This window comes from Medicago sativa, chromosome 5 (assembly GCF_051527215.1).
Source record: "Medicago sativa cultivar Bolivia chromosome 5, Bolivia_mono, whole genome shotgun sequence".
Taxonomy (NCBI): Eukaryota; Viridiplantae; Streptophyta; class Magnoliopsida; order Fabales; family Fabaceae; genus Medicago; species Medicago sativa.
Window position 1 is genome coordinate 51,639,411 of NC_140753.1, and position 24,004 is coordinate 51,663,414.

The 24,004-nt window shown below is 32.3% G+C and overlaps 2 protein-coding genes across 4 annotated transcripts; both read left to right on the forward strand.

Annotated features, from left to right (window-relative positions):
* Nucleotides 1-1,099: 1,099 nt before the first annotated feature.
* On the forward strand, nt 1,100-15,942 carry LOC146922840 (MADS-box protein AGL24-like). 3 transcript variants are annotated; one of them, XM_085715638.1, is made up of 10 exons: nt 1,100-1,173; nt 1,579-1,770; nt 10,949-11,024; nt 11,220-11,281; nt 11,387-11,486; nt 11,884-11,925; nt 14,966-15,007; nt 15,124-15,266; nt 15,516-15,574; nt 15,664-15,942. In XM_085715638.1, the coding sequence occupies exons 2-9, from the start codon at nt 1,589-1,591 to the stop codon at nt 15,532-15,534; spliced, it is 666 nt and encodes a 221-aa protein (XP_085571764.1). In that variant the 5' UTR covers nt 1,100-1,173; nt 1,579-1,588; the 3' UTR covers nt 15,535-15,574; nt 15,664-15,942. The 3 variants fall into 3 exon arrangements, with proteins under 3 accessions (XP_085571764.1, XP_085571763.1, XP_085571762.1); XM_085715637.1 differs by having other exon boundaries at nt 1,100-1,485; nt 15,516-15,942; XM_085715636.1 differs by having other exon boundaries at nt 15,516-15,942.
* Nucleotides 15,943-16,846: 904 nt separating this feature from the next.
* Nucleotides 16,847-18,220, forward strand: LOC146922841 (uncharacterized). Its single transcript, XM_085710859.1, has 3 exons — nt 16,847-17,290; nt 17,375-17,619; nt 18,079-18,220. Exons 1-3 carry the CDS (start codon nt 16,847-16,849, stop codon nt 18,218-18,220), a joined length of 831 nt encoding a protein of 276 aa, XP_085566985.1.
* Nucleotides 18,221-24,004: the final 5,784 nt, after the last annotated feature.

Here is a 24,004-nt window from a genome sequence, read left to right on the forward strand (position 1 = left end):
CTCTATTGTTTTGGTTTTCGTGTCAATACCTATTTTTCTTTGTAAAACTATGGTTGTCAAATAAGTTGTCAATATATAAATACGTTTTTTAAAGAAACAATATATAAATATGTTGTTGGATAACTAAATTATTTTCTAAATAACATTTCTTTATTTCAAAATTGAGTTTTTTCATCTGCTAACCTCCACTCCACTCTCTCAAAATAGTAGGATTGAATAGCCTTAAGTCTCTAACACCTAAACCACCCACTTTACTCACGAAAATTTATTCCCAACTTTGACTCCTCCCCAAAAAAATTGTCTTAGTATTCAAACAATCTACCTCCATACTTTCATTGACATGTTAAAGAAAGAAATGTAGAAGATAGAGAAAGCACAAACAATATAATTCATGATCATTTGTTTTTCAATGGTTAATCAGTTAGAGGATATTGTTTAGTTAAAAGATAAATATGTATTTTATTAAGATTGTATATTTTCAACATCTTCTAGATATAAATTTGAACAAAATTATATATATATATATATATATATATATATATATATATATATATATATATATATATATATGAGGAGGGATCAAATTACACTGCTTAAAAGTTACACCAAAATGTTATATCGTTTTACTCGATACATATTTTTCAAATTTGACCGTTGGATTGTAAGTTTATATCACATAAATCATTCACGTAAATTTTTACGAAAATCTAAAATCGTTTCATATGTTATTGAGATACATCAAGATTAATTGTATAAACTATTCACGACACAAATAGTTTTTACGAATCAATAATTTTTTTTTTTGACAATACGAATTAATGAGTTAGAAATTTTTTTCCCTAATCAAAAGTATAAATTGTTTTTTAATCAAATGGAACAATGAACCAAATTTTCTGTTATTGTTTAGTTAATTTCAATATTGAACATGACCAACTATCCATCCATATAATGCAGTACAAAAAAAAAAGGAAAAAGAACGTGTGATCTTGTTTAGATTTTTTGACTTGTTGACTTGGTGCAAGACTTTTAGGTAACACAAACAAAGTGTCGTACAAAATTCCTGAAGATATTTATTTAGCAACAAAGAAGGAAAGTCAGATTCTTTATTAGCTATATTTGGGAAGAAACCCCCCCTTTCCTTTCTTGAAAATTCAGCCACACCATTCTAATCAGGTTTGTTTTCTCTTTCCTTTTCTCTCTCTTTCCGTACCTTCCTCTCATGTTTTCTTTCTATTATTGGCAACATCTTTGTTTATTAATTAATTTTTGGTTTTTACTTACAAGTACTGGAGTTCAAAATCCACACTCACTACTCAACAAAATCATAACCCACCAAAACCCATAAAGCTAATTCCTTTTAGTTTAATTTAATATTGTTTATGTTTTCTCCTACAAAATTTTCTATATTACTGGCCAGATCTGAAACTAGGGTTTGGCGACTTTAGTACAAAAAATTCAATTGAAACCCATTTTTTGTTATATAACGTATAAATCACATTTTCTTAGTACTATACTTCATTTAATTATTATTTTTATGAAATGAAATAATACTAATAAAGTTTTGTTCCGAATATGTAGAGAAAGATTAATGGCGAGGCAGAAGATAAAGATAAAGAAAATAGATAATGCAACTGCAAGGCAAGTGACGTTTTCGAAGAGAAGAAGAGGGATCTTCAAGAAAGCTGAGGAGCTTTCGATTTTGTGTGATGCTGAAGTTGGTCTTGTTATTTTCTCAACTACTGGGAAATTATATGAATATGCCAGTTCCAAGTACGTACGGCTTTAATAATTTGCACTGTTTTCTTACTTTTTCTGTAATCATGTTTGAACTTTGTTGATTATGTGATTCTTGTCAGTGTTATATTTATGCTTTATTATGATATTTCATGCGGGAAAATAGGGCTAGCTAACTGCGAAGATACACAGTTTTTTACTATATAGAAGATTTACCATGTAGAAGATGGATTGGCTATATAGAAGGTAGGTCTCTAGATTAATGTTAGCGATTAATAGCAAAATTTGATTGTAAAAAATAATTAAAAAAAATTGAATTGATTCTAACTCAATAGTTAATAAATTTGAATGGTAATGAATACCGATGATTTATAAATTCATTTTCAAATCATCATTCAAAAGTGATTCTCTTAATAATTCGTAATTAGCTACGAACGAGGTCATTTTTTCTTCTAACACCTTGGAGGTGGAAGAGACTGTTGACTCAATCAAAGCGATTTTTTGGAGGTGGTTTCTAGCTAGGAACAAAAAGGGGTCTTGTATGTATTATGAATGATTTTGAAACCCATCAATATGTATTTTAAAATGTCGTGATTTAGTTTGTGGTTTATTTTTGTGGGTCGAGTATCCCTTGTACTTTTTCCGATATAGTTAGGTACTCTTGTATTTTTCTTCTTTATCTTATAAAAGTTTTCACTGTTAAAAAAAACTCTAGGAATTGAATATGATCTCCTTCTTGATACCTAACAAATATATCATTGAACTTGGGTTCGTTTGTTTGAAATTTTTTAAGATTTTTTTTATAAAAACATCATTTTTGTCATTTTGGAGTGTTTGTTTATGATATTTTTAAAAAACCATCTCAAAAAAACCATTTTTTACTCTAAAATGAAAAGTTATTAGGTTAGCTTTTCTCAAACTATATGAATATGCCAGCTCCAAGTACGTACGGCTTTAATAATTTAATTTGCACTATTTTTTAATCATGTTTTAACTTTGCTAAATATGTGCTTCTTGTCAGTGATATTTTTATGCTTCATTTCTGGGTTGGAGGAAAATTTAAGATAATAAAGTCAAAGATGTACTAGATATAAACACATTACCCCTGTCTTAAAAAAACACATTTCCTCAACAAAAATAAGGGAATTACAACTCACGTTTTTAACTCCTTAAATTATATATAAGTTATATATATATTTTTTTTTGAGAATAAGTTATATATATTTATATAGTTCATTGAAGCTTTTTTATTTTTGGAGGTGTAAGGGTGGTTATGATATGACATGCGGGAAAATAGAGCTAGCTGCGAAAATACACAGTTTTTACTATATAGATAGAAGATTTACTATGTAAGATGGAATGGCTATATAGGAGGTAGGTCTCTAGATTAATTTAGGGATTAATAACAAAATTTGATTGTAAAAAAAAAATTGAATTGATTCTAACTCAATACTTAATAAATTTGTTTTTTTTTAAAAAAAAAATATACTTAATAAATTTGAATGGTAATGAGTACCGACGATTTATAAATTCATTTTCAAATCATCATTCAAAAGTGATTCTCTTGATAATTCGTAATTAGTTAAGAGTAGACATAATTTCTTAGCTCTAGAAATAATTTGTAATTAGCTAGGAACAAGTCATTTTTTCTTCCAACACCTTGGAGGTGGAGGAGACCATTGACTCAATCAAAGCGATTTTCTGGAGGTGGTTTCTAGCTAGAAACAAAAAGGGGTCTTGTATGTATTATGGATGATATCGAAACCCCTCGATCTATATTTTAAAATGTCATGATTTAGTTCGGGGTTTATTTTTGTGGGTCGAGTACCCCTTGTACTTCTCCTAATTTGTGAGTTAAGCACTCTAAAAAAAACTCCAAAAGTTTTCGCCGTTGAATTTGGGTTCGTTTGTTTAAGATTTTTTTTATAAAAAAACATCATTTTTGTCATTTTGAAATGTTTGTTTATGATATTTTTAATACAAAGTCTATTTTTTTTAAAAAGCTAAAACAAACATACGCTTTGTTAGACATGTTTTTTAATTTCATAACTTGAGACAACTACATTCTCTTAGACATTTTTTATTTTTTTATTTAAAATTAAATATTCATAATATCAAATTTAACTCGAATTAAGAAAAACAATGTTTTCTTCTTTAAGACCTACACATCTATGAAATCTTTGATATTAATTATTTTAGATCTAACTTTCTAAATTTGAAAGTTATTTCAGATCTCAAAAGGACAAACATCATATGAAATTTCGATTAAATGATAGACTGGTGCGCCTAATAATATTTTTACACCTATTTATAGTAAAAAAATAAGTTATTGCATGTAAAAGTGATTGTTTGCTAGTACTGTAAATGTTAGTTCAAAACTGCTAGTGCAGGCAAGGGACCCTGGCCCCTACCTCTTCAATTATCAAGCAGGATCTTACTACATATAAGTACATAATATGAATAGGAGAGTCACCCATCATTTTGTTTATATTTAATACAAAATAAATGGCAGTACATTTATCAGAGTAATAAAATAATATTTGGTCTAATGAATAAATATATTTTTTTTTACCAAAAATGAATAAATCTTAATAAAGGTTGATATGTTTTTTTGTCTTTTTTTTTTGGTAGTGCCTTAAACTTTTTTTTGGTAGTGATATGTTTTTTTGTCTATATTTAAAGGTTGATTTGTTTATTTTTGTTTATATTCAAGTCTTTTAAGTGCCGCTCATAGTAGTTGTTAACTCATTTGGGTATAACCGATAGTGTATGTTTAAATCTAAGTATGTTTTTCTAATGATCTAATGTATGTCAATTTTGGTGGGTACTTCAACAAAACGTTGATTTGACTTTAAATGGGATGTATATAAGTGAACAGTGAAATTGAACCCTTTAAATTAGTCGATCTATACGTAGGATATCGAATTTTAAAAAAAATAATAGTTGCAAGAACATTTGATTTATTAAAACCAAGTTCAAATATGTAATTATCCACTTCACAACATTTAACGTGTATTAATTAGTTTCGTTGCTAGATTTTTTAGAACTAAAAGAAAATGTTTTTTGTTCTGAATTTGATCTTGTTACTATTTTATTTTATAAATACTCATTTGGATTTTAGAGTTGGTAAAAGAATATATAATGATATACAGAGTATCTTCATCAATTTAAATTCTAAAGTTGTATATGATTTTGATAATTATTTAACACAAAAAAATAAATTATAAAAATTTGGGTGTCTGCTTTGGAATTTCTGCATCCGTCCCTTACTATGAGAAATGTTATTTGACAAATTATTTTTAGATAACTTATATGACAACCAAAGATATACACGATAATGTGGTTTTCTAATCATTTTTTTATTGCTTTGATTTTTATGTCAATATTCACATTGTCTTGATTCCTTTCTCGGATATTAGGAAAGTTTATTTTTTTTTTATTGTTAATACATTTGGGTTGTGTTTGTTTCAAGTTTACAAAATTTATTCTTAGAAACATCATTCCTTGAAATATAAAGATGTGAATTTTATTATGTATTTAAAATAGTGATGTTTGGTTACCATTATAATATTACAATCTTCATGAGAATTTAATTCTCATCTTTTTCGTTGGGAAAACTTTTTTTACTCTCATGGAACATCTTATACCCTAGAATAAAATTTAATAAACTTGTAACAAACATCAACATGCATATTTGTATCATTTTATTTTTTAAAACCTACAAATATAATTTGAAACAAACACACCCATAAATGTTGTTTATTTTATATAAAAATGTTAGGATTTTAAAATGAAGATTACACACATCTTATAAACTTATTTTCATATCATGTTCAATATAATGCCATACTTTTAACACTTAATTTATGTTAACGTTAAAAGAGTCTCATATCAGATAATAAAAAATTTGATAATTTGTTTATAAGTGGGGATAATCATCACCTTACAAGTCGGTTGTGTAAGAATGAGTTAGATCTAATATCTAAATTTAACATAGTATCAGAGTCTGATTTAAGGGTCACATGTTATTAAGTTTCTGCTATCGGACCACCTACTGTTTATATCCACGCACCAAGCCCAATAGTGTTGGACATGAGATAGCGTGTTAAAGAGTCTCATGTCCGATAAAATATGGCATGAACATGTGTTTATAAGTGAGGACAATCATCATCTTACAAACCAATTTTGTGGGGTTGTGTAAGACCCAATCACGATTTCTAAGAGTTAAAAGAAATCTTATGTTAAGATGAGAGATAATTTGTTAGTTGAGAAAATCAAAGATCCCCTTGATACCATTGAGTTTGTTAGGCTATTTTTAGAAGAAAAAAAAAGTATAGCAGTTTTGGCCCTCTAAGTATCACGATCTTGCGATTTTGGCCCCTTAAAAAAAATAAATTACAACCCAACCCCCCTAAGTATTGCCCCTTTTGCAGTTTGCCTCCTAAAACCATTTTTGACCCAATCAACGCACACGTGGCGTTCACGTGTGTATTGATTGAGTCAAAATTGGTCTTGGGGGTCAATACTGCAAAAAGGGCAGTACTTAGGGGGGTTGGGTTGTAATTTATTTTGTTAATGGGCCAAAAAGATCGTGATACTTAGGGGGCCGAAACTGCAATTAAGCCAAAAAAATAAATAAAGGAAGGAATCAATGTGCATAATAGGAAGGAAGCAGCCAAAAAAAATAAATGTGCATAATTGATGAGAATCAAACAGCCCTCGAAACTGAATTAAGAGTCGAGATGGTACAAAAGGTGGAAGATGCCACAATCGGGGTGGATATCCAATTGATAAGTCACAAAGACACCACAATTGGTTATGAAAGTTCCGGGGATAATAAGTTAGATATACGATTCTAAGAGGCAAAGAGAATAAAATTTCAATTTTTTACTCAATAAAAATCTTTCAAAGTTGGCGCCAAAGTCACACATACTGATTAGCTAAAAAGAATCACCACAATGGTAAGAATGTCATTAATAAAATTCAATAAATATGTTCGAGATAAGGTGTCAAAATCATCTTAATTAATAAGCCAAAAAGAATCACCAAAATGATAAGAAAAATCATCGATAAGAGGAAACAAGTTCTAATCCTATAACTCGAGAGAAGAAAATCTTACTCACTATTCTCTAAGGACCCGTTTGGTGCGTAGGATATGCTAGAGACAAGATAAGATTAGAAAATGGATAAAGATAAGATATGACAGTGACATGATAAACACTTTTTTTTGAGGGGATGATAAACACTTATCATGTCATGTATTTGGTGCACACATGATAAGAAAAATGATAGCATTATTTTATCCTATCATATGTTTGGTGCACACTTGTTATTGATAAGAAAAAAGTTGACAAGGCTGCAACATATTTGCTCATAAATCTAAAAATAACAAAGAGTGAGTAGGATATGATTAGAAATAGTTTTAAGTTATCATTTCCTATTGGCGCACCAAACAACGGATTGAAGTATGATATGATAGTTTTATCATATCCTGTCTTCGTGCACCAAACGACCCCTAAGAGTTTCACCCAAAGCTATCTGTTCATCATATGGAGGGAAAATACGAAGTAGGATTCATGTACTTATTAGTAGCAGTAAGGAAAAGCCACAATAAGTCAACATTAATATAATGGTTGCATTATCTCTCCATGACATAGTTTTTATATGTGACAAAACTGCATAAAATATTAAGAAGCTCCCTATTAAAAAGTTTCATGTTTCACATCAGTGAAGGATCTCAAACGGTCACAAACCATATTAAATAACACATTCTTAATTTACATGCCTTTGAAAATTGATCCAAACTGAAGAAAATGATGCACACATTTTGTAGAACAAACAAAAATCACACCCAACCAGTTGTACACCTTGTAGAAAATTAGGCCGATATATTTCAATGATGTGTTAGATGATACAAAAGCTATTGCGTTCAAATGGAGAACAATTTAAACCTAATAGGTTTACTTAACGGGCAACATATACAAATAAAAGTAATTAAACATATTACTATTTACACTATTATTTACAACACTCCCCCTCAAGTTGGTGACTAGATATTTATCATTCCTAACTTGCAACTAATCTGACTTCATCTTTCGGTTTGTAAGTCTTTTGTTAACACATCCGTCAGTTGATGTTCGGAAGGAATGTAGGCTCTAGTTATCAATCCACTATGCAACTTCTCTTTGTTGAAATGTCAGTCAATATCAATGTGTGATTATGTGCAATACTAATGGCTGATTTATTGTCTCAACAACTTCATATAGCCTTCACATTGTATCTTCAAATCTTCTAGTCTAGTACTAGTTTCATCCACAATAGTTCATAAATTTCCATTGTCATATCTCTAAATTCTGCTTTAATGTTTAATCGAGCAACTATACTTTGCTTCTTACTCCTCCAAGCAACAAGGTTCCCACACAAGACAATATAGTAACCTAAAGTCGTTGTTCCATCACTCAATGAACATGCATAATCAGCATCAGTGTAAGCCTCTATAGTTAGACTTCAACCTCTTTTAATCAAGAGTCATCTCCTTGACGTGGCTTTGAGATATTTCATAACATGGTCTATAGCTTCAATGTGTCTCCCCTTCAGATCATGCATGAATTGACTCACCACACTCATTGCACACACCAAATCCGGTCTAGTGTGTGCCAAATAAATCAACTTTCCCACTAATCTTTAATACTTACCCTTATAAATGTTGGCATTTTCCTCCTCAAAACTTATTGTGTGATTCTCCTTAATGGGAACACTTGTAGGTTTGCATCCAAATTTTCCTGTTTCCTGTTAAAGCTCAAACACATAGTTCCTTTGAGAGGGAGAAAGGCCTTGATTTGAGTAGGCTACCTCAATTCACAAGAAATACTTGAGTTGCTCAAGGTCCTTCATCTCAAACTCTAATGATGATTTTTCTTTGAGCAGTTGTCACCCAATCATATAGTCTCATGTAACAATAATATCATTAACATAAACAAGAAGTACAATCAATTTTCCTCCTTTTGAATGTTTGTGTGATCTCCTTGGCTTTGCTTATAGCCCAAGCACACAATTGCCTTTTTTAATCTTCCAAAACATAGTCGAGGCAACTGCTTTAGTCCATATAAGACCTTCTTCAAACGACACACCTTGTTGGCTCCATTTGTGAGATCAAAGCTTACAAAGGAGAACAAGAAAGATCAAAAATACCTTAAAAATACTACTTCAGTGCGATAAATATATCTCTCTGCTTAGACGTTTCAACGATCTGAACAATGAAAAGGAAGACCTATGTGTTGCGAATCTGCTCTCTAAAAACCAGTCCGAGCCAACGGTTAACGAATTCACAACCGTTGATTTAGTGACACATACTTGAGAAAAATGGAATTGACTTTCACTCTTCTTTTCTCTCTTTTGGAAGCTACTCTTCTCACCAAAAAGACTCTCTTCTCAACCCTAGCATGAAATCTCTCCACTTATATAAGTGAGACATGATGGACTAACATATTTTGGCTTTTCTTCACATAAGAAGGGATCCCAATACCCAACAACAATGTGAAAGCCATAGTGAATGTACACATTTGAAAGTTGAGGTGAAGAAGACTCGGCTTGAGGTGGAGTCTTCCACTAGTGGGAATAGGTGGAAACAAATGGAGAGAGGAACAATACAACTAAGGAGACCTTTTATGTTATGCTCTATTGGAGAGAAATGAATTCTTGAAGAGGACAGATAGGCGCAGTGCGGAGGTTAAAGAAGGCAAGGTATGACTTGTGGGATTACCTAAAAGACCAAATTTAATTGGAGGGATAGAATCTCCAGGAGGACGGAAATTGATTTCTCAGGGGGTTGAAGAGGTTATAATGAAACTTGTAGAGTTGCCTAAAAATCCTAAGGTAGTTGGAGGCAAGTTCTTCAAGAAGGTGGAAGACATTATGAGTTTGGAGAAGTAAAGGTGGAATATTGTGGGACTACAAAATATAGTTGGATGCTAGGTCAAACAACAATGTGGTTGGTGGACAAATGGTGGAGAATTGTTGTATATGCCTTAAAATCTTGATTATGAAAATGCTATAGTTCTGCTTATTACACGATGTGTCTGATGGTTGCGGGAGGCATAGCTTGAAGGGTGGCAGAATGTCTAGCCACTTCCTATTACACGACTCGTGTAACACGAGGGATGAATCCTATAAATAGGCAGCTCGGGTTTATGGTTTAAGTGAGTTTAAAAAGGCAAACCTAAAGAAGAAAAAAAGAGGGAACCTTTAGGGAATAAATAGGCTAAAGGTTGAGGGTTTTTGGGATAGATTCTAGGGTTTGAAAACACCATTCAAACATCTTGGATGTGAAATCATTGAGTCTCTTTGGCACCGAAAGAGATTCAAAAAAATGGTAAAAAAAATAGGTTTTGTTCTTAGAAAACTTGTTGAAGACTAATTTCTTATAACTTTTATATCTTTTTGTAAAGAATTCTTCTATAATGAATTGGGGAGCTGCTCTCCCCAAAGAAGGTCAAATTTGGACCGAATTCAATAGGGTAGAAATCATGTCTCTTGTTGAAGGTTACTTTCTTGTAACTTTTATATCTTTTTCTCCTTTTATCTTATTTGATTATTTGTGCTTGTTTAATCATTTTAGTTTTGGTAAATTTTATATCTCTTTTTAATTTGGAAGATGGGAGCCATTAGAATAATATAATTTAATGGTTGAGATTTGTTGTAAGTCATTAAACTTATATCTGATGTCAACAGATTCTGACTAATATATATATATATATATATATATATATATATATATATATATATATATATATATATATATATATATATATATTGGCATATCACATGAGAATGGTGTTTATATGTGAGAATGGTTGGAATAAATTATAGCCATCAGATTAAAAGCAAAGGTTCAGATTAAAAGATGAATTAGTGAGTCATGTGCCAAACATCTGCCCATTTTTCACTTTTGTCAAAGTTTTCTAACATGTTAAATGTTGTATGTGTTATTGGATAGTCTTTCGCAACATATTTTTCACCATATCTTAGTTTTAAGATTGCAAACCATATTAGAAGAATTAAACCTAAAACTTTAAAATGAATATACTTTAAAGTTTCAAACCAAACATCACCAAAACAACTCAAGGGATTTACACCATATTATTTTTATTTGATACATGCATAACCTTTTCCTCTTTTATTCCTCATCCTTAACTATTATTTCGGTTTGATATAGTATGAAGGGCATAATTACAAGGTATGATCAGCAGTCCCACCACATCACCAAATTGGATAAACCTCTGCAAGTGCAGGTAAAGTACCAAAAACAATTGTTAACTATAAGTCATGAAGGGCATAACTTATATAGTGAAGTCCAAATTGCAAAATGTTAACTATAAGTTGCTTTAATTGATTTTTGTTTGTCATATAATATGTATTGTTTTAATTGTCTTTTATAAAAAATATATCGTTTTAATTGATTGATAATTCTCCATTGTTAATTTCAGGTAGAAAAAAACATGCCAACTGAATTGTATAAGGAAGTTGATGATACAACCCAACAACTAAGGTTTCTCAATTTTCTTAAAGTGAAAGAGTAAATATTATTAAAAAAAAAATGAAATTACAATATGTCTAAGGCTTGTGCATAAAAGTTGGGATATGTTTTCATTAGGGGGATGAAGAGTGAGGATTTTGAAGGGTTAAACTTAGAGGGGTTGCAGCAATTGGAGAAAACTCTTGAATCAGGACTCAAGCGTGTGATTGAGATGAAGGTATGCACTATATGATCATTTGGTTAATTTGGACAAGTTCCTTGTGTGTGCTATTGATTTATATTATACTTAGACAATAGTTTTTATAATTTTTTTTTTAAGAAAGTAGCTTTTATAAAAAAATTGTTCTTGATTAAATTGTTTTTATTTTGATTAAAATTATAGTTATAAATATTTTACACTTTTAATTTGTAAAAAATCATAATTATCTTTTTCAATGACACGAATAATATAATAAATATAACATAAGTTCTTATCTTTTTAAATGACATCAATGGTATAACATATTTATAAACAAATTTGTTCAAAGGTATAGCCGAAAGTGCAAAACCTACTCCAAAACCACTTATAACTTTTATATACAGTATAGATAACTTTTTTAATCTTTTACATTCAGGAAAAGAAGATTCTTAATGAAATTGGGGCACTTCGAATGAAGGTTTGTTTATTGTTTGAACTTCATATAAAGGCTCATATAAATGCTTTGTTTGGTAAAAATAGTGGATAACTGATAAACTAACTGATAGCCGATAGCTGATAGCTTATAGCTGATAAGCTAGTTTGAACTTCATATAAAGGCTCGTATACATGTTATATATGTTGATTAGTTGTTGGAATTACAATTCAATATTGTTACAAATCAAAAAGATCAAAGAGATGATTTCTTAGAATTTATATCCAATGGTTGAGTAAAAGATAGTAAATGAGCATACAAAATATTATATATAGAGCTTGTGAGAAATTAACAAACCTAATTAACGAACTAAACTTTAGCTAGCTTTATATTTCTAGTAGCCCCACAAACTCATTTTAAGTTGAGTTTGGATTACAATAATAGACAAAACTCAAAACAGAAAAACAAGTAACAAGGTCTAAAGAAAAAGATCTAACAACTCGGTGGAAAATTGTTTTCGCTGTTAAATAGACTATCAAACCAAAACAATGTGCACAAATTGACGCAGACCTAAAAAAATTGAAGGAAGCTGAAGCTCTTGGTACACATGAAATCTTCAAGAATGCCTTCGTCAGAAAATATTGATCTACTTCTACATGAGAATTGAACGTGAGTTGGACGATCGATCTTGTTGAAGAAGATGGCACCGTCATTGGTGGTGATGACGGCGTCATTGTTGAAAAACATGGCCCGTCATTGCTATCTCTAAAGCACAATCCTCCTCTATAAATTTTTGGAACGATGATGCTTGATGTAGAGAAACAAACATCATACCAAATCATCACCAAAGCACACTTTGCTAATAGATGTGCCTTACACTCCAAGTTAATCGAGAGACCGTTCACTTTGAGGTTTCCTCATGTAATACTACCTTTCTCCTAAGTAGGTTAAGTTGAGTGGATAATCTTTCTAGCAATAATTGGCAGGAAAACTATCATTTTTGAAGGAGCAATACTCTTCCATTGACACTTTGCTTTAGTACCTTAATTTGAACAATGACTCAATTGCACTACAAAAACTAAGATGTAAATTTATAAGCGAGAGACAAAGCTCATACCATCCTCTGAATTTGCCCAATACCATATTTTCCCCCCTAAAATGAGGGAATGTGAATATCCAGAAGACAGAAAATCATAAAGCCAACCAGCCTAACAAATAGAGTATGTTATGCCCCTTGACGTCCCACTACCAAGTCCAACTACCTCACGCACAAATTCACATATATTGGGAAAACCCAAGTCCCGTGTCAGATACGAAACTCTACAATACTTCTGAACCGAGATCCCAAAGATTCTTTAAAATTCAGCCCTTAAAGAGGATGGACACAATATGCCCTCACAAATGTCATGCCAAAAAGGAGACGGTCTCCCCGTTACTTATCAACTTTTTTCACACCCTCTAATCAATCTGCCTCCAAAATGCGACATATCTCGTTCCACCACAAGAATGAGCTAGCAAGACTCTCCAATGACTCTACATACATTTGATCATTTCAACCAGGTCAACTTGGAACCCGTTTATCCGCCACCCCCTCCTCTCCAAACAAACCCTATTTGAATATGAACCACTTATTTCTAGACCTTACAAGCATCGTTAGAAAGTAAATGTGGGAAAAAGAAGAAGGAAAACTACTTAGTTCATAGTTAATCAACTAAATTCTTCTTTTATTCAAGCAACCTCAAGGACTCTAGAAAAAGAGTTGAATAGAGTCCTACGTAACTTCAAAGATTTAATCCCTTTTTTAAAAACAAAACTAGGAAGGATTTGTTGTTATTATGAAAGAAATCACTATATGCGATAAAATTGATTGACCCAATTTGAATTAACACTATGTCAAATTAATTAACCAAAGATCTAACTATTGTTTAATCAAACTTAAATCAATATAACAATCCGACAACAAACTCTATGAGAAACCTAATCTTTAACGATTTTGTCAAGAATTTCGAAACAAGGTCAATTGAAACCAAATTGCAAGGGTTAAAAGAGATGATGGTAAAGGAGATGACAATGTGGTTTATATTGGTTCAATCACATATCCTCTCTCGTGAGTCGTGACCTATATTCGTCCACTGCAATTGAATTTGAATATACAAAATCTTTGGGGCTCAGGTTACAAATTGAAGAACACCGTCAACAAAACCCAAACAATACTACTAATTGAAGAACACCCTCTTCAATAAAAATCTTAATTGCAATTTGAAGTACACTTTGTACAACAAAAACTCAATTGGCACTCCAAGGATCTCTCACCTTAGAAGAGAAAATATTCTTCACTAGCCTCTCAAGAACACTCTTGGAAAATTGGACTCATAGAAAGTTTATAACCTTAAATGATTTTAAATGAAAAATGAGAACCCGTGATTTATATGATATGGGTTACATGTGAAAACACAACTTAAACACAAAAAACTGGAAAACTGTCTGTCTGAATCGATTCATACTTAAACATAAACTAAACCATGCGGTTTCAACAAACTTGAGAATCATGTTTTACACAGAAGGGTAGATCAGATGGACAAGAGTCGTGTCAAAAGAGGTAGAAAATCTGGGAGAACTAAAAGAGAAACTATTAGAAAATATTTAGAGGTCAATGAGTTGAATCCAAATATGGTTTATGATAGAGCACTATGGCGTAATTTGATCTATGTAGTCGACCTCACTTGGTGGGATAAGGCTTGGTTGTTGTTGTATGTGTCTGTGTTTTATTCTGTAAACAGTCTGCATATATTGTTTCTTATGATATAAAACTAGCTTTCAGTTCTTCACTTCTAAATGAACATTATCATGATCTTTTTTTTGTAAGGAAACATTATTATCATCTATGTACATGGCCAAATTATGGAATATCATTAAAGCTTACACATGCTTTAATTTTGGAATATCATTTGTTTTTTAGTGAAATAATGACTCCGGACCAAAATTTCTGTGTTTTTTGTCTTACATATATTACATTCACTTCTGAACTTTTAAGGATTTTACTATCTTAATTTTCTTTGCATGTTTTAACCATATGCTAAAAAAGGAAATCATGCTAGAAGAGGAGAACAAGCATTTAAAGCAAAAGGTATGAGAACTAAGAATATCATTGTTTCATTTTATAATTTTATTATGACTTTGGCTTCTTTTCATTCATTTTGACTTTACCAAGCTAAAAGAAAAAAGTGGTTACCTTTCTCACAGATGGTTACGTTAAGTTCTATCTTTGGGGACTCAGATAGTACCATGCAAGAAAATGTCTCAGCAGAGTCCATGAATAATGTAAGCAGCTGTAATAGTGGCCCTTCTCTTGAAGATGATTCCTCTGACACATCTCTTAAGTTAGGGTAAGAATTTCAAAAACAGTTTTAATAGTTAACATAGTTCAAATATATATATGGTCAACTACGTTTAATTGATGACTAATGAATATAATAAGGTGTCACTAACCTTGTTACAGTATTCACTAATCATTAATTGAACATGATTAACTTCGTTAAAAAATAGTAATTGAATTATCTTCCTTTCTTAATTGCTGAAATTTGTAATATATATTTAGTTTATTATATGTTTAAAATAGGTTTGGTGTTTTTCAGGTTACCATTTCCTAATTGAATTGGGATGATGGGGCAATGAGTGATTATAACTTATTCTTGTAAGTGGAATTTGGTTTTGTTTCTCCAAAATCACAACTATCTTATTTTGTAATGGTAATTGACAAAGTTGAAATTGTCTTTGCATTAGATGGAAGCAATAACTTCTTATACGTGAAGCTGAAATGACTTTCTATATAAGTCGAATCAAATATAACTTATTGTACCCAAAAAAGTTATATAACTTGATGTCGTATGTGTATAACATTTAGAACATCTATAGGAGGGGTATGTATGACTTTAGCAGCTTAACTAATATTGATGTCCTTGGCATTGGGGTTTAGCAATTGTGGACTCAAAATAATTTGTGAAATTGGAAAGTTTGTATTTGTGATATACTAGAATAAGATTAAACCACATTTTTACGTTATATCATTATATATGACTTTACTTCATGAAATTAAAGAAATTAGAATTAAATTTATAAAATTTGTTTGAGTGTTCAACGAGATAAAATTGCTTTGGTATTCAACAAAGTTTTGATCATGTTTGTTATTTCTTCATGTCGATAAGAAATTAGACCTGCCTATTTGCAGTGTTACAAACCGAGCTCTACAATGTTAACTTTATTGTTTTATGATCAATATGTTTTTCTCTGGTGAAATAAAATCTCTATAAAGTCGTATATCTTGGGTATTCTACAAGAGTAGATTTAATAAACCCCTGATATGATTTAATTTAAAGGGGAACAACACAGTCAAAATTACTCATCAAATATAACCAACTTGTCATCTTATGATCCTTTCTTTGCAATAAGTCCACCCTAATAAAATTAACTTCTAGACTTAGGGTTTACGTTGTCAAAGCAAATGAGTGATGTCACTTATTTATAAACTCATTTTCAAGTTTTATCTTATCAAATGTGAAACTCTTAACAAATTCGTTAAAGTGGATTTTGGATTAAAATTGGAATGAGTTCAACCAACCACCTACTTATTTGTGTCCAGTTGGCAACCAGGTCAACAGACAACTTATAATTGTAGCCTCCAAAATGATTTTAGAAAGAAAAAAAAATTTGCTAATTCTGAACATTAATTTTGTGATATATATGAAGATTGACATATCCTAAGAAGACACTTTCACAAAGATGTTTTGTATGAATGTTCCAAGTTGTGATGTGGTAAACCTCAACAAATAATCATATCCCATCTTCTCCTATATATATATATACTCAAACCTTCCCTCTTTTTTCATAACTCTTTGCCACTCACACTTACTTTACAACCACAGTTCAAATTCAAATCCAATAACAAAAGAGAAAACAATTCAGAAGAATGAGTGATCTACAGATTCAACAAGAATCCATGATGATCCCTCACAAACAGAAACAATCCATGATTATTCCAACATCATCAATGCTTCATCATCATCACACTCGCAACAACTCTGTCAAACGCCGTTCACCATCATCATCTTCATATGCTCACCAACCATCATCCAAGAAGCATTCTTTTGACGCAAGCAATCTCACCCGTAATGGCTTCTCCGCCATTACACTTCCTTTCAGTCTCCGTGGCAACGCTCTTCACTGCTGTGTATCCGATCCATGCACCTTGCCAGATCAATCCATGCCGGTTAAAGGGTCGTCGACTGCTTTGCCGCCTCTGCCTCCGATCAGGAGATGTATATCTGAAGTTATTGATCCTTCTGAGGTTAAAGAAGCAGTTTCTTGTTATTTGAACTCTGCTGAGAAAACCACCCCTGAATCTGATTCAATGGTGTGTGTTGAAACTTGTGTTTCTTGCTAAAAAAGTAATCTATTTTTTTTATTTGGAATCATGGTTTTTCTTTGATTTTCGTAGAGGCTTAAAAGGATGAAGGATCGGTTACAAGAAATGAAGAAATTGTGGGATGAAGTTATGGAAGACGAGGAAGAAAATGAAAAAGAACAAGAACAACAGCCCTCTCCTGATGCTGAAGATGAAAAAGAACAAGAACAAGAGCCCTCTCCTGATGCCGAAGATGAAAAGGATGAAAAAGAACAAGAACAAGAACAAGAACACTCTCTTGACTCTTTTGTTGCTGAAGATGAAAAAGTCATATCTCAGGTACATGTCTTGAATCTTCGACTGTGATTGGCTTTTCTATTGTAATCTTCAATGTATTTGGTTCTTGAATTGGTACTTACAAGTTATGCTCATAAATTTATAAGTTTTCTCTTGTTTATATGTATATCCTAGTTGTACTTGCTTAATTATGTAGTATCTGCAACAATTTAACTGGGGGTTATGGGAGGGTATTGCATTTGATCATAGTTTCACTTGTAATCATTGTTTTAAATTGTGATTGCAGTCGCACCTGTGGTCACGATGTGAACCTTTACATTGTGGGAAAATGTGGCCGATGTGGCTAAAATTGTGTTTGTGACGCCCTTGTAGAGACCTCAAAATCCTCTAAAAAGTGGCTGCAATAGCGATGTAGTTATGGCGACAACAAGTTAAAACTATATACATGATTTTCTGATTAATTGTTTTTCGTGCTGAATGAATTCATTTATGTTTTTGCTGGATGAATTGGGAAACGAGTATGAAGAAGCTATTAGTGTGAAGTGGGTTGATAAGTGTTTAAGCCTTACTTTCAAGTGTCCATGTGGCAAGGGATATGAGGTTCAAATATGTGCAAACAATTGTTACTATAAGTTGGTGTAGAAGAATCGGTATGTTTAATTGACTCCTTGGGGATGGATCACTTTTGTTAGTCTTCTCTGTTTTCATATGTAGTATAGTAGCATTTGGTTGTCAATTTATATTTGTACAACACTTACATTTGTTTTGTAAATAAGTTGGTATGTACACTATCTCAACATTCTTTGAACTTAATGAATGAAAGTATTTTTATACCATCTATCAGTTTAGAATTGTTTTGTAAAAAAAATTCCGAACACCATTGAGTAAGTTGCTTATTATAGTCCTCCATCCAACTGTAATCTCATCCACAATGGTGAATTGGAACTAACATATGTTTCATCATCTCACTTTTTTTATGCAAATATTCTTTCCTTCCGGAACTTCATTTTCTCGGGTTTTTATCTTCCGATATTTAAGTTGCAAGATGCTTTAGCCTATGCTGAAGGTACTGATGCAATGAAAGTGGCATAGAAATAAATAAACAATAAAAAGAAGATCGCAAAACATTTTATTTCTAAAATAACTACACTTTGAAACATGCCATTGACTAAAACACGATCCAAATTTTCTCTAGGAATTCCAATCATCCCTTGAATTGTACTCCGTTGACAACCAAAATGGGAGATCAAATTTTGTCACGAAGATATTCAATGTTATAAATGGATATCTTCACTAAGGTTCTCCATATTGATAATACAATGCATTTATCCGTCAATACAACTGCACAGTACATGCAACACCGAACAGCTAAATTCCGACCTCCCTTCATCACTCACCGATCCGGTACTGTAATGATAGGTCGATGTTCCTATCTCCCATTCGAACATTCGTTGCTAAGAACATTCCACCTTGTCGTATCTCCACTACATTCGTTGCTCAATTTAACTACAAAATATCTTGGAAATAAAGTAAAATTACAATGAAACAAAACATAGACTTTGCCTTATAATTCATGTTTATTTTACTTGGTTTCTTTCAAAATAAGTTAATAAATGCTTTGAATTACATATGTCAATTAACTTTGATTTGGCACTTATAAACTCTCCCCAACTTAGAATTTTGTTTGTTCTGAAACAAAAGTCCTACAAAAATTAGGTTCAAGGCACAAACCTAAAAAATTCCGTAGTGCATCATGTATCCATATGCTTGTGATAAATCAAAACATTTTAAATCCACTCTTCAAAGCCTTGCATGATTCATAAAAATGAAATCTAGAAATCAAATCTCGGATATGCTTGTCGTGTACATGTATAATATGATTTTTACAATTGGAGAACAAACAAACTACATCAAACACGTATATGTAGTGTTTTTCGAAGTGCACAGACACAATATGCGACTTAAGTCAGAAAAATGCATACCTTCAAGGTTCAAGAAGGAAAATTTCCGGGGGTTCTATATCACCAAGCAAGGAGTATAAGCAAACCCTGATAAGTGTCGAGCGAACATCACCATGGACATCCCACCAGAAAGAAGATACTCCAAACACTCAATGGAGGGATCACAACTCTCTCACATGTTTCATCTTTAACCCGAGACAATACACCTTACCATTCTATTGTTTCTTTCGAAAGGAGGCGCGCTTCAAGTGAACAGACGGGTGTGAGACCACATTCTCCTGGTTAAAGAAAGTCTAATCTCAACCCCCGATAATTTAAGACCGGACCCCATAGAGAAACAATTTGTTTATATAGCTGTTTCAAAAAAGGAAGCCAATGTTGTCCTAACCAGGGAGGACGATGAAACCCAACACTAGGTATACTTTATGTACAAAGTACTCAAAGGGACCGAGGTAAGACAAAAAATCGAAAAGGTGGCCTTAGCTCTGATGACACCTGCTAGAAAGCTTTGTCGAGACTTGATGGCCCGCCCTACAGTGGTGTGGATCAACCAACCCATTAAACACATGTTATACATACCAGATTTTTCCTAGCAAATGACAAAACGGGCACCGGAACTCTCCAAATTTGAAATTACATTTCAATGCCTCAAAACTCTTGTAGGTTAAGTATTATCTAACTTTGTGGAAGAAATGATGTCCGTCATTAAATAAACCTCCAAAATATAGATTGTTTTAGTGGAAAAATTCTCCAATACTAAAAGGAGTGGTAATGCATAATGGTCGAAGACAAGGGAGGTCGTACGTGGTCAAATTATCTCTCACCTTCTCCTTCCCTACATACAATAACCAAGCCGAGTACGAATCTTTCTTGGCGGTGTTGAGGTTGGCTCGACAATTAGGAGCAGAAATGGTCAGCCTAAGCTCTCATTATCAACTCATCGAATCCCAAATAAATGGGATTACGAATCACGTAAAGCCCCTCATGCAAGAATACTTGGAATCGGTAAAAGAAGAACTGAAAGAATTCTGCCAAGTAGAAGTCATACACATTCCCCGAGAGCAAAACACAAGGGAAGATATACTTTTAAAGCTAGCTAGCACAAGGAAAACATGAATGAACCCGACAATCATCAAAGAGATACTCAGGTGCCCCACCGTAGTGACTTCAAATATGATATCCATTCATAAGGGCATCAGCCCTGGATGGATGGACCCATCATCTGTTATACAAAACATATTATATTGCTCCCAACTAACCCCTAGAAGTGGCTAAGGTTAGAAAAATGGTGTGTTTCTATTCCCTGATTGAAGGGGTACTATACCGACGAGATTCTCAACTCCTTTGCTTAAATGCCTAACATGATATAAGAAGGTGTGTTCCACCTTCAAAAAGTTCCACGAAGGGATCATCGACAAGCACTTAGGTGGATGCTCCCACACGCAAATAGTGCTTCGAGCGGGTTATTGTTGGCCTACTGTTATTGATGACGCCCAAGAATTTGTGCAAAGGTGTAAGTAATGTCAGAAATATGGCGACACACGCTTCGCTAACCCAAAGTTACTAATGTTGTTAACATCGTTACCTAAGCATGGGACAACTCAAATACTTGGTGGTAGTTTTTTTACTGCTTTACTAAGTAGGTTGAAATTCAAGCCCTAGCTAAAATCACATGAGAAAACATCCTAAGTTCTTAAAAAGGAACACCATATCAAGGTTCGGTGTGCTCCAAATCGTGATCATCGACAACACAACACAATTTATGAACGCACACTTTTGATACTTCCAACAAGATCTCTAGATCATAAAATCCTATATGTCAATGGAACACCCCTCAACGAAATTGGATAATCTGAGTTCTTCATCAGGGTAATACTCTTGGGTCTGCGAAGACTGTTAGTTGTCAGTTGGATTGGGGTGTGGTTATGGTGCATAAGGAGATCCTTATGCACCGTGGAGATCCTTATGCACCGTGCATAATTGCTTTCTACACCCAACATAATTGTTTTTTACACCCCAAGTGAAAGTTTTTTTTTTTGTTTTTTTATATTTTTTTTATTATTTTTATTTATTTTTTATTTTTTATTTTTTTTCCAAGTGAAACCATAAAATATGAAGAACATTAATAATTCATTATAATTAAAAAAAACATTTTTCATTGATTTAGTTGCTGATGATGTAAAACAAAATACCTTCAAAACCAAAATAATTGTCTAATGGTTTTGTTATGGGTATGGTTTCTGTGAGTTGTACTTCAAAACCATTTTGCTGTGGAAATGGTTTCTGTGAGTTGTACTCCAAAACCATTTTGCTGTGGGAATGGTTTCCGTGAGTTGGACTCCAAAACCATTTTGCTGTCGAAATGGTTTCTGTGAGTTGTACTCCAAAACCATTTTGCCGTGAGAATGGTTTCCAGCAAGAACAACATGAACAATATTTTCCAGCAATTCATTTTTTGAGCTTTCAGTACAAATTCATCAAACATTTTTCCAGCAAAATTCCATAACCTCATGAACATTCATATGCATTTTTCCAGAACCTCAAGAACACATCCATAGTGTTCATCACAAAACTCATCAAACTACACAAAAACTCACAAAACTCATCACTGTTTCGATTTTTTTTCGAATCCAACACTCTCAAGGGTTTGCAAATCCGAAACCAAACGGAACTGAAACTGAATCGAATTCCACCACAAATAGAACTGAATCGAATTCCACCACAAACTGAAATTGAATCGTCTTTGAGAATATAATTGTGTAATGTTCGGGTATCCGCAGAGAAACAGATCTGAATTTGATGGAGGAGAACCTTCTAAGGTGTCCAGCGACGACGGTGAAGCTCCTTGACAAAAATTGAGAATCGCGAATTGATTTTGAAGAGCAAGAAGGAGAACGAAGGTAAGAGTATACTAGATTCTTTGCTTCTTGTTCTTCAACAAGGAAGTTGCGAATCAAAAATTGCATCGGTTAGGGTGTTGAAATTCATAGCGGTGGACACAGAATCGAAGCTTCTAGTAGCTGAAAAAGAAGGTTTACTATCAGAATTGCTCAATCAAATCACGCCGGAGAAAGATCAGAGCCTAATGGAGAACGCACTTTCGTTTTTGGTAGCAATCTCAACTTCGAAACGGAACAAGGTGAAACTGGTTCATCTCGGAGCAGTGAAGATCTGACGGTTGTGATATGTTTATGTATGGTGCATAAGGAAGGACTTATGCACCATAACTTTTGCCGTTGGATTGGTACCACATATTAGTGGATCCTTAAATTGAATACCGAAATTTAATAATAAATAAATAATTAGGATTCACTTAATTGTATTATATGAAATAACAAACTTGAGATTTTATTTTATAGAATGAGAAGAATTATATTTTGATTTTTGTAAAGGAGGAATTACTAAATATGAAAATATAATATATTTATTAAATAATAAAAAATTGTGATAAAAATATAATAATGAGATAATAACTTTTTTAATCATACCCTTGATATTTTTTGTTTTTTTCCAGTTAAATTATTTCTTTTATCCATTCTACTAAATATTTTATTTGGATAAAATTATTTGCTAGGAAGCTCGGATATTCCAAAACGGAGACGTACCCGTATCAGATATGTATCAGATACCGATACTTCACTGATATTCGCGGATACGTACCTACGAAGTATCAGAATTAATTATTTTAATTTTAAAAAAATATTTTACATGATACTTAAATGATACTTCATAGATACACAATGATACTTACATGATACTTCATAGATACGTAAGGACACTTACAAGATACTTCACAGATACGTATCCTAGAAAAGATGAAGTGTAAAAAAATGAGACAATGTTGTAGAAATTCAGTAGAGATATCTATGATTCAATTTTAGATATTCATCGGTAAAATTGTTTCTCGATGAACCACTTGAATGAAGGTAACGAAAGAGAGGTGATTCAATTAATCAACATTGGATAAAATTTGTGTTGAATACTTCTCTCGATATCCCAACAAATGAAAATATAATATGGTTAACAAGAAAATTTTACATACACATAATAATGAAGGGTAGTCAATGCTTATTTTCTTCAAGTATTTTACATACATATAAGTTTTAGTATAAAATTTTTGTTAACGTATCTTAGCCGTATCGTATCCTAAATTTAAAAAATTTCACGTATCCATGTACCCGTATCATATCGTACCCGCACCTATATCCGTATCTGGGCTTCATAGATTATTTGTTTTATTCATTCTACTAAATATTTTATTTGGATAAATAAATAGCTACATACGAGATATTTTTATGAAATGAAGCCAAAATCAGTTTTGGCGCGTTGAAGTGATGATATTTTTGTATCTACCATATTATATAAGGACCGTTGAAGTGAAGCCAAAATCAAAACACTTTGAAACGAAACCATTTTGGCGCGCACAAGTTATAACCCATTATTCACCTCTCTTCTCAGAACAACC

What these genes read in the sequence shown, in the direction of transcription:
- LOC146922840 (XM_085715637.1), top strand. Translation starts at nt 1,589, where the DNA reads ATGGCGAGGCAGAAGATAAAGATAAAGAAAATAGATAATGCAACTGCA. An exon ending in ATAAACCTCTGCAAGTGCAG is followed by an intron (nt 11,025 to 11,219) that starts GTAAAGTACCAA and finishes TGTTAATTTCAG; the next exon opens with GTAGAAAAAAACATGCCAAC. An exon ending in ACAAGCATTTAAAGCAAAAG is followed by an intron (nt 15,008 to 15,123) that starts GTATGAGAACTA and finishes CCTTTCTCACAG; the next exon opens with ATGGTTACGTTAAGTTCTAT.
- LOC146922841 (XM_085710859.1), top strand. Translation starts at nt 16,847, where the DNA reads ATGAGTGATCTACAGATTCAACAAGAATCCATGATGATCCCTCACAAA. An exon ending in CCCCTGAATCTGATTCAATG is followed by an intron (nt 17,291 to 17,374) that starts GTGTGTGTTGAA and finishes TGATTTTCGTAG; the next exon opens with AGGCTTAAAAGGATGAAGGA. An exon ending in GATGAAAAAGTCATATCTCA is followed by an intron (nt 17,620 to 18,078) that starts GGTACATGTCTT and finishes TATGTTTTTGCT; the next exon opens with GGATGAATTGGGAAACGAGT.